Raw genomic sequence first — 11,469 nt, 5'->3', positions numbered from 1 at the left:
ATTTCCCTAATTCTTCAGGTTCTTTGCAGCTTTTGTTGCCTGTGCATTTGAAGAAACAGTCACTTCTCCCAGTCTTAATGGACTGGATTAACTGGGAAAGGCTTTCATCAACCAGCCTAGCTAGAGACTCTAGGAGCTTCTTAAGCCTTTTTAATGGATCTGTACACTCCACTCCTCTCTGTTTCTCCTGGAAGAGGAGTCTTGTTTGTGCACCTTCTTCCAATCTTACAGGACTGTGCTGGCTGCAATAAAACATTCATTCCTTTCCTGTAGGGCAGTGCACTAATATTCTTGCTGCTGGATGCACACTGTACTCTTCTCCCTTACTTGTGGGGAAAAGATTCAGGGTGTGCATCTCCCCCCAATATCATGTCAGTTGTAAACTAACTGCCCCTCATTTTCCTTGGGCAACACAATGTAAAGCTGGTGATTCTGGATACATACTCCCCTCTTCTCCCTTCCTCCTATGGATAAAGTTTCAGGATTTTATGGCTTTTCCCTCTAATATTTAGCCTTCCTGGCTGCAGTAAGCTGCCGTTACCTTTTCCCTAGTTCAGTGCACTGAAAATCCAAGGATGTGGGATGAATGCTTCACTCTCTCTGTTTCCTGACAAAGAAGTCACAGGCCAAGGTTTGTCTTTCTCACAGCTTTGCTGTGCCTGCTTAAAGGAGGCACTGACATGGGTAAATGAAATTGCTCTTTTCATCTATTTCAATGTGTCTATTTTAAGTTTGTGCTCCTTTTAGGTCCTGCAACATTTTAACTGGACTTTAGACCTCTCATAAGGATTTTTGTCCTTATATTATGATAAGTTGGTGTATCTGAGAGAAGATAAGAGCTGTGACTTCCCATTCACCATACTGCTGATGTCATTCTAATAAATCACTTTAATAGAATGAAGGAAAAAACACATCATTATTTCATTAATTCTAAAAAGGCATTTGAAAAAATCTCACATGCTCCCTCAGTTTCTAGTTCTGCTTTTAAGGAGCTTGTAAGTCACTACTCCATGCCAACAGCAGGTAAAAAACTAAGCAGACTGTTAAAATTAACAACCCTTATTGCATTCATAAGAGAAGTGAGGATACAGGGTAAAGCACAGATTCAAAGTGAACAAGAACAAGAAATCTTAAAGAACAAAAATTGAGAGAACTCGTCAGTAGATCTTCCTCCTAAGAAATATTTAAAAATTTCTTTAGAGAAAAGGAAAATAGTATAGGTCAGAAATTGGGGTCTGCATCAAGAAAGAAAAAAATAAGAGAATGTAAATTTAAAACTTTAATTTTTTTCTCATTCTTAAATAAATGGAGAGATATTCCATGTTCATGGATAAGATTACTCAATATTATCAAGATGCCAGTTCTTCCCAATTTAACCTAGAGATTAAGTTAATTTAATCAACAGACTCAGTCCGTACCAATCAAAAGCAAATTATTTTTGGATATAGATAAACTGCCTCTAAAATTTATATGGAGAGGCAAAAGACCTAGAATATTGAAAGAGAACAATGTTGCAAGAATAACACTATCTGACTTCAAGACCTAATAAAATCATAACCAAGCTACATACTCAAGGCAATGAGATATTGGTAAAAGAAGAGACAAATACAAAATGGCCATTCTGCCCAAAGCAATTTACATATTCAATGCAATCCCTATTAAAATATCAACAAAATTCTTCAACAAACTAGAAAAAATAGTTCTAAAATTCATGTGGAACGACAAAAGACCCAAAATATCCAAAGCAATCCTGAGAAAGAAGAACAAAGCTTAGGGGATTACGCTCCTTGACTTCAAGCTCTACTACAAAGCCACAGTAATCAAAACAATTTGTACTGTCACAAGAACAGACCCACAGATCAATGGAATAGAATAGAGAGCCCAGATATAAACCCATACATATATGGTCAGTTAATATATAAAAAAGGAGCCATGAATATACAATGGGAAAAAGACAGCTTCTTCAACAACTAGTGTTGGGAAAACTGGACAACGTGTAAGAGAATGAAAATGGATTATTGTCTAACTCCATACACAAAAGTAAATTCAAAATGGAACAAAAACCTGAATGTAAGCATGAAACGATAAAACTCTTAGAAGAAAACATAGGCAAAAATCTCCTAAACATAAGTATGAGTAATTTTTTCCTGAACACATCTCTTTAGGCAAGGGAAACAAAATAAAAAATGAACAAGTGGGACTACATAAAACTAAAAAACTTCTGTACAGCAAAGGACACCATCAGCAGAACAAAAAGGCATCCTACAGTATGGGATAATATTTTCATAAACAATTTATCCAATAAGGAGTTAACATACAAAATATAAAGAACTCATATGCCTCAACACCCTAAAAAACAAATAACCCAATTAAAAAATGGGCAGAGGACCTGAACAAACACTTCTCCAAAGAAGAAATTCAGTTGGCCAACAGGCACATGGAAAGTTGCTCCACATCACTAATCATCAAGGAAATGCAAATCAAAACCACAATGAGAAATCACCTCACACCAGTTAGGATGGCCATATCCAAAAGACAAGAAACAATAAATGCTGGTGAGGATGTGGAGAAAGGGAAACCCTCTTATTATGTTGGTGGGAATATAAATCAGTTCAACCATTGTGGAAAGCAGTATGTAGGTTCATCAGAAAACTAAAAACAGAAATACCATTTGACCCAGTAATTCAACTCCTAGGAATTTACCCAAAGAAAACAAGATCCCTGATTTGAAAAGACATATGCACCCCTATGTTTATTGCTGCAGTATTTGCAATAGCCAAGATAGAGAAACACCCTAAGTGTCCATCAGTAGAGGAATGGATAGAGAATATGTGGTATGTATACACAATGGAATATTACTGAGCCAATAAAAGAAGAGAAATCCTTTCATTTGCAACATGGATGGATTTAGCAGGTATTATGCTCAGTGAAATAAGCCAGGTAGAGGAAGGCAAATGCCAAATGATCTCACTTATTTGTGGAGTATAAAAACAAAGCAAAACAGAAGGAACAAAATAGTAGACTCATAGACACTGAGAGGGACTAGTTGTTACCAAGAGGGAGGGGCTGGGATGGTGGGTGGAAGGGGAAAAGGGATTAAGGGGCAAAATAATGCACATTCATAATATAGGTTGGTCACAGGTATGGTGGTACAGCATGGAGAATACAGTTAATGATTCTGTAACATCTTACTACGTTGAATGACAGTAACAGCACTGGAGGGAGTGAGGACTTAATAATATGGGTAAATGTTGAACCACTCTGTTGTGTATTTGAAACCAACATAAGATTGTATATCAGTGATAGTTTAATAAAAAATGGAATAGACAAATAGATCAACAGAACAGAATAGAGAACCCAGAGATAGATGTACATATATATGATGAATTCATCTTTGACAAAGTATGACAAAAGAAATAAAACAGAGCAAAGATTCTTTTCAACAAGTGGCACTGAAACAAATGGACCTTCACATGCAAAAAAATCTGTATCTGGATACAAACTTCACACCCTTCATAGCAGGTAACTCAAAATGGATCATAGACCCAAATATAAAATGTAAAATTATAAAACTCTTAGAAGATTACATAAAAGAAAAGCCTAGATGATCTTGAGAATGGTGATGGTTTTGTAGATATAAAACTAAAGGTACAATTCATGAAAGAAATAATGTTTGACTTCATTAGTATCAAAAATTGCTCTGTGAAAAACAATGCCAAGAGAATGAGAAAACAAGCCACAAACTGGGAGAAAACACTTACAAATGACACAGCTGATAAAGGACTATTATCCCAAATGTACAAAGAACTCTTAAAATTTAATAAGAGAACAAGAACTTGATTATAAAATGGCCAAAGACTGTAACAGACACATCACCAAAGAAGATAATACAGAAGGCAAATAAGCATTTTAAAAGACAATGCACATCATAAATCATCAGGGAAATGCAAATTAAAACAAAATACCACTACTCACCTATTGAAATGGACCAAATCCAGAACATTGAGAGCACCACATGTGGGTGATAATGTGGAGCAAACAGGAATTTTCCTTCATGGCTGGTCAGAATGCGAAAGGGGACAGCACTTTGGAAGATAGTTTGGAGGTTTCTTTAAAAAACTCACCATATTCTTAATATATGATCCAGCAATCATCTTCCCTGGTATTTACTCAAATTAGTAGGAAACTTATGTCCACACAAAAACATGAACATGAATATTTACAACACCTTCAGTCATAATTGCCTAAACTGGAAACAACCAAACATCCTTTGTTAGGTTAATGGATAAGTTCACTGTAGTGCAGTTATTCAGCACTAAAATGAAATGAGCTTCAAAGCCATGGAAGGACATGGAAGTACTTTAAAGGCATATTATTTCATGAAGAAACCAACCTGAAAAGGCCACATACTGTGTGACTCCAACTATATCACATTCTGGTGAAGGCAGAACTCCAGAGATGCAAAAAGATCAGTAATTGTCAGGGGGTCGGGGAGAAAGGGATGCCTACACAAAACGCAGGGGAGTTTTGACTATACTCTGTATGATACTGTGATGATGGATTCAGTTCATCATACATGTGTCCATACCCCTAGCATGTACAGCATCTCGAGTGAACCTAAGTTAAGCAATGGAATTTGGGTGATTATTGTGTCTTTTTAAAAGCTGTAATATGGAAATACTGATTCTATGGAATGACTCAGTCAAGACAGAAATATTAATTTATTGAAGATGTGATATTTATGTATTTCTCCATAAAATGTACCAAAAGAGTACACTTTTCATTTAAAACTGTCTTTTCTTTCCCATCCAAAATCTTGGAATAGTTATTCAACAAAAGAAATAACTACAATTAGACATAACCTTATGTTTAATATCTCAGTTAACTACTTAAATTATTTAATTTAAAATAATTTAAATTACTTGACTTACTTCTCACGAATTTCCCACTCTAATGTGTGTGTGCCTACACGGAGCACATACATGTGCTTTGTTTATGGGTTTCCTTGTGACTCTGTTTAATATGTACATTTGCATTGGGACATGGTAGGGAAAATGTAAGTGGCATATGTGAATAATCAAATATCATTAGTAAGTTTTGACAAGCAGGTTCCCAAATTTCTAATGCTTCCCTTTAGACACCCTCACTCAAGTATTATATTTCTAAATATGTTTTCTTTTACCCAGACAACAGACTTTTTGAAGAGATAAGGATGTCACCTCAGGGCATTTAAATGAATTTAAATGAAGTGCTTATAAAGTAACTCATTGCATGGGGGAAGTCTGAGAGGATGCAAACAAGCTTTTTGTTCATAGGACAATGTTAAAATCCTAATCCTATAGAAAAATTTGCCTTCTCAACCACCTTCTTGAATGCACTCTTGACCTCCTTGTTCCGGAGGCTGTAGACCACAGGGTTCAGCATGGGGATGATCATAGCATAGAACATGGATGCCACCTTGTCTGTGTCCATGGAATGGCTGGAGCTGGGCTGTAAGTACATGAAGATGATCGTCCCATAGAAGATGGAGACTGTCGTGAGGTGGGCAGCACAGGTGGACAAAGCCTTTTGGTGTCCCTGAGCTGAGTGCATCTTCAAGATGGTGATAAAGATGAACAGGTAGGAAATCAAGATAACCACGAGAGCTAACAAGGCATTAAAACTGGACAAAAAGACAAGAACCACCTCACTAATGTGTTTATCGGAGCAAGAGAGACCGATTAGAGCTGGCACATCGCAGAAAAAGTGATGGAGTGCATTGGACATGCAGAAAGAAAGACTGAATATGTCCCCAACGTGGAAGGAGGCATTCAGGAAACCACAGACATAGGAGCCTGTGACCAGACGTACACACACACTTGTCATCATGGTGGTGGTGTAATGTAAGGGTCTGCACACTGCTGCATAGCGGTCATAGGCCATTGAGGCCAAGAGGTAATTTTCTACAGTGGCAAAGGCTACAAAAAAGAACATCTGAGCAGCACATGCATTGTAGGAGATGATTTTGTTACCTATAAGCAACCCAGCCACGACCTTGGGAGTGACAGCTGAAGAGTAACAGAAGTCCACCAGAGACAGGTTACTGAGGAAGAAGTACATGGGGGTGTGGAGACGAGGGTCCACGAGAATCAAAACTATCATCCCCAGGTTTCCAACCACATTGATGAGGTAAATGAGAATGAACACGAGAAAAAGGGGGACCTGTAGTTCTGGGGCACTGATTAGTCCGAGGAGGATGAACTCAGTCACTTCTGATCTGTTATCTATCAACATTACTTGGGAATCATGAGATGTCCTGTAGCAAAGTGAATTAAACAGAAAAAGTGACAAACAAAAAAGAAATTGTAGTGAAACTGAAATAGATAAATACAATGTGCATTATTTCATTAATAATCTGTACTTCAAAGTTATCCTCATCTCATGTTAATAGCTTTAAATAAAAATGTGTTAATGTGTGTGTCTCTGGGTACGATGGGTATTATTGTTATATTTATTTTACTATTAAAAGAATTAGGGACTTGAGAAGTTACATGACATTTTACAATTATATTACTAGTATAAAGATTCAAAATTCAAGATCGAAACCCAATTTCAACCTAATAAATAATCTGTGTGCTTTTGACCACCTCACTGTCAGCATATGTAAATGTGCCAAAAACAGTAAGACTGAGATTATGGGGAAAAGGTTTAACAGTAGTTCATTCCTGCTAATTCCTTTAGTTCCCTTTGTAGTTTGAAGAATAGTCACTTCACATTTACGTTTTGCCTGTTTGTTTGTTTTTTAACCTCCAGTCAGAGGACAACTGATAGTAACAAGAAGATAGTAACCTCCAATGGGAGGGCAACTGATAGTGACAAGAGAGTGACAATCAAAGCATCATCTATCTTATTTTTTTTATTCATCTTCTATAGGGAAGCAGGAGAATATTTCTTAAGTATCACTAAACTCTCTCCTAATGAAAGTTTTGATATTTATGCTTCAGCCTCAACTCAGTGTTTTAGAAAAGACATTCAGAATTTCTATTTCTGTGTTTAAATAACTCATAGTATTTAAAGCTTCCCCCAGATTTTGCATGAATTATACTTTTCACTGAGAGTGTATATGGGATATAGTGGTTTACCTTGTTCCTTGAAGAAAATGGACAATCAATCCTGAATAATGAGTGTGAAATGAGAAATACACCCATGAAATAATGCATAAACAATGGTATAGAAGCTATATTTCAGGTAGTGGTCAACAGGTTCCAAGTTCTTTAAGGTAGAGAAAGATGGAGCCAAAAAACACCAAGGACAAAAGAGGTGGGTTCAGGTCCCAAATCCATCATCAATTCTTACTGTACCCTTGGAGGAGTCATTTACCTTTTCCTTATTTGTAAAGTAAACATAATAAAAACACTTTTCCTACATAATTTATAGAATTGTGTCTGTAAATAGCAAATAAAAGAAGGTCTAGAAAATAACTCTAAGGTGGTTACCATTTTAAAGACACTCAATATAATGTTTACCTTGGAGTGATTTCCTTGGCCATGATTTCAGGCTCATAGCAATCCTTCCATTAGGGAGAAGGCCTGTGTTAATGACAACTATTCACATTCAGATAAATGTATGATGGTCAGTGGGCCCAGCATGTAGTCTGGTCCCTCTAACATGGTATCCTGTGGACTGCTGTGGGTATTTTAGCGGCTAATGCAAGGGGACCAGGAGTAAATTATAGAGACATGTAGCTCTCAGGGGATGGCCTCATGAGAGGTCTATAGCTCCTCACTCCACCTTCCTTGGGAAGAAGCAATTAACCTGCCTGTGGGGACCTAACTGCATATATTGAGTTGGCATATGTATTTTGGTATTACTTGCTATTATTCCTTTTTTTCATTTTCTAAATGTACAATTTACAAATAGTAAGATCTATACTTTTTTGTGTATAGTTCTAAGAATTTGGTCAAACGTACATGGTTAGGTAACTACCACCACAATCAAGACACAGAACACTTCCATTACAAAAACAAAACCCCAACGTTTTTTGTAATCAACTCCTTCTCCAGCCCTTGTCCCTGGAAACAACTTAATTGTTTTGTGTATGTAACTTTCCCTTTGCAACAATTACCTTAACTAGAATTCTAGTATATGGAGTCTTTAAGTCTTGCTCCTTCTTTCCTTTTATATAATGCATTTAAGACCCATCAACATTCTTACGTAATGGACTCTTTTTGGGGTAGTACTCCACTTTATGGATATTACCAGTTATTCTTCTATTCCTCAGTTGAGAGACATTATGTTGGTTCTGTTTGGTGATTTTGAGTAAAGCTGATGCAGACAAATACCTAAGGTTTTCTGTGAACAGTTTTGATTTCCTTTGGGTAAATATCTGTGAGAAGGATTGCCTGACCGTAAGGCAGATATATGCTTAATTGAAAAACAAAACCACCGAACTGTTTTCTGAATTTGCTCTACTATTTTGTTCCCACCTACAACATGTTCCAGTTGTCTCACATCCTTCCCAGCACTTGGTATTTTAATCTTTTTTTTATTTATTGAGGTATAGTTGACATAAAATATAACAGTTTCAGGTGAACAACCTAGTGGTTCAACATTTTGTTTATTATGAAATGGTCAGCACAATAAGTCTAGTTACCATCTGTCACCTTACCCAAGTGAAAACAATGTTATTGACTATATTCCCCATGCTGCACATTACATCCCCATGACTTATTCATTTTATTACTGGAAATTGTACTTCTTAATCCCTTTCACCCATTTTTCCTGACCCAATACCTTCTCCCATCTTACAACTACAAATCTGTTCTCTGTATTTACCGGTCTGGGTTTTATTTTGTTTTGTTTTGTTTTTTCTGTAGTTGTTTAGATTCTACATATGTGAAATCCTGTGGTATTTGTCTTTGTCTGACTAATTTCACTTAGCATAATGCTTTCAAGAAACATCCATGTTGTTGCGAATGGCAAGATTTCAGTCTTTTTTATGGCTGAGTAATATTCCATTGTGTATATAATTTATCCTTTCACCCTTTGATAGATGCTTATGTTGTTTCCACATCTTGGCTTTTGTAAATAATGCTACAATGAACATTAGGGGTGCATATATGTTTTCAAATTAGTGTTTTAATTTTCTTTGGGTAGATACCCACTAGTAGAATCACTGGATCAGATATTAGCTCTATTTTTAATTTTTGAGGAGCCTCCATATTCATTTCCTTAGTGGCTCTACCAAATTGCATCCTTCCTGACACTGTACAAGGGCTTCCGTTTCTCTACATCTTTACTAACACCTGTTATTTCTTGTCTTTTAGATAATAGCCATTCTGACATGTGTGAGGTGATATCTTATTGTGGTTTTGACTTGCATTTGCCTTATGATTGGTGATGTTGAGCATTATTTCATGTACCTACTGCCCACTGTATACCTTCTTTGGAAAAATGTCTATTAACAACTTCTACCCATTTTTAAATCAGTTTTTGTTTTGTTTTGTTTTGTTTTGAGTTGTAAGAGTTCTTTATGTTTTGGGTATCAGCCACTTTTCGGATATTTGAGCAAATATCTTCTACCATTTAGTAGGTTGCCTTTTCATTTTACTGGTGGTTTCCTTCACTGTGCAAAAGCTTTTCAGTGTGATGCAGCCACAGTTTTTATTTGCTTTTGGATATCAGATCCAAAAAACAATCACTCAGACCAATGTCCAGGAGCTTACTGCGTGTGTTTTCTTCTAGGAGTTTCATTGTGTCAAAATCCATGTGGTGGTAGGACCATGATCCCTCTGGGGGGGCTAGGAGAGAAACTGACCACTATGTGCATGTGCCCACTTGCCCACCTAGAGTAGAGTGTATGTATGTGCTTCCATTCATGGGCTTGTTTGTCCCTCTGAGTTACATGTATGCTTGCACTGTGGTAGAGAAAACTCATGTGGAACAAGTGAGTTAAGTCACTTGCCGTTAGAAAGGTTTTTGAAAGGCAGGACCCAAAATTTCTTATGCTTTCCTTAAACCATACTAGTTTAAGTATTTCATTTCTGGACATATTTTATTTTTACAAGAAAACAGACTTTTGGAGTGCTAGGGATATAACTTCAGAAACTAAATGCAATATAGGGTTTAAAATGTGAGTGGGATGGCTTGAGAGAAATGAAACTAGATTATTATGCATAATATAATATTAAAAATCCCAATCCTAGAGATGATTTTACCTCCCCCAAAACTTCTTAAATGCACTTTTGACATCTTTGTTCCTCAGACTGTAAACCACAGGGTTCAGCATGGGGATGACCATAGCATAGAACACGGATGCCACCTTGTCTGTGTCCAAGGAATGGCTGGAGCTGGGCTGTAAGTACATGAAGATGACTGTCCCATAGAAGATGGAGACTGCAGAGAGGTGAGAGGCACAGGTGGACAAACATTTCTGGTATCCCTTAGCCAACTGCATCTTCAAGATGGTGATAAATATGAGCAGGTAGGAAATAAAAATAACCAGAAGAGCAACAAAGACATTAAAACTCGATATAAAAACAAGAATCACCTCACTAATGTGTTTACCAGAGCAAGAGAGAGCCATCACAGCTGGAACGTCACAGAAAAAGTGATGGACCACATTGGACCTACAGAAAGAAAGACTGAATGTGTCTCTAACAAGGATGGAGGCATTCAGAAAACCGCAGACATAGGAGCCTATGGCCAGACGTGCACACACACCTGTGGTCATGGTGGTGGTGTAATGGAGGGGCTTACACACTGCTGCATAGCGGTCATAGGCCATTGATGCCAGGAGGTAATTTTCTATAGTGGCAAATGCTGCAAAACAGAACATCTGAGCAGCACATGCATTGTAAGAGATGACCTTGGCTCCTACAAGGAACCCAGCCATCACTCTTGGTGTGACAGCTGAAGAGCACCCGAAGTCCACCAGAGACAGGTTAAAGATGAAAAAGTACATGGGAGTGTGGAGATGGGAGTCCAGTAGGATCAACATGATCATCCCCAGGTTCCCCAAAACACTGATGAGGTAAATGAGGGTGAACACAATAAAAAAGGGAATCTGAAGTTCTGGATTATTGGATAGACCCACCAGAATGAAATCCATCACCTCTGTATCATTCTCCATGGGAATTGTTAAATTCTCTGTAGCAATGAGAAAAAGAGAAACATTTGGTAAGCAGAAAAGAGACTGCAATGAAAAATTTAAACATATAAAGATCTTGTTTATTTCATGACAGAAATAATTTCTTCTTCATGATTCCCTGATCTCAAACATAGATTTGAACAAAAACTTAGCAGATAAATTATCTATATAGTTACATACCCTTGAAGCTAAAAGAGCATTACAGATCACATGACCAACTTCCCAGTCATGATAATGAACAAACTGAGGTGCAGAAAGAGGTTACAATTTGTCTAAGGTCACATATTGCTATACAGACATCTCCCAAATCAGATCACCTGAGTCTGTTAACAGCTTACCTT

The 11,469-nt window shown here is 37.1% G+C and overlaps 2 protein-coding genes across 2 annotated transcripts; both read right to left on the bottom strand.

Moving 5' to 3' along the window:
- Nucleotides 1–5,322: 5,322 nt before the first annotated feature.
- LOC118909691 (olfactory receptor 5B2-like) lies at nt 5,323–6,273 on the bottom strand. The gene has a single exon (XM_036880412.2). The coding sequence runs from the start codon at nt 6,271–6,273 to the stop codon at nt 5,323–5,325; it is 951 nt and encodes a 316-aa protein (XP_036736307.2).
- A 3,919-nt stretch (nt 6,274–10,192) lies between these two features.
- LOC118909731 (olfactory receptor 5B2-like) lies at nt 10,193–11,116 on the bottom strand. The gene has a single exon (XM_036880472.2). It carries the CDS (start codon nt 11,108–11,110, stop codon nt 10,193–10,195), a length of 918 nt encoding a protein of 305 aa, XP_036736367.2. The 5' UTR covers nt 11,111–11,116.
- Nucleotides 11,117–11,469: the final 353 nt, after the last annotated feature.

The sequence above is a fragment of the Manis pentadactyla genome, chromosome 9 (assembly GCF_030020395.1).
Source record: "Manis pentadactyla isolate mManPen7 chromosome 9, mManPen7.hap1, whole genome shotgun sequence".
Lineage (NCBI taxonomy): Eukaryota > Metazoa > Chordata > Mammalia > Pholidota > Manidae > Manis > Manis pentadactyla.
The sequence above is the reverse complement of the archived record's forward strand: the minus strand, read 5'-3'. Positions and strand labels throughout refer to the sequence as shown.

What these genes read in the sequence shown, in the direction of transcription:
- LOC118909691 (XM_036880412.2), bottom strand. Translation starts at nt 6,273, where the DNA reads ATGTTGATAGATAACAGATCAGAAGTGACTGAGTTCATCCTCCTCGGA.
- LOC118909731 (XM_036880472.2), bottom strand. Translation starts at nt 11,110, where the DNA reads ATGGAGAATGATACAGAGGTGATGGATTTCATTCTGGTGGGTCTATCC.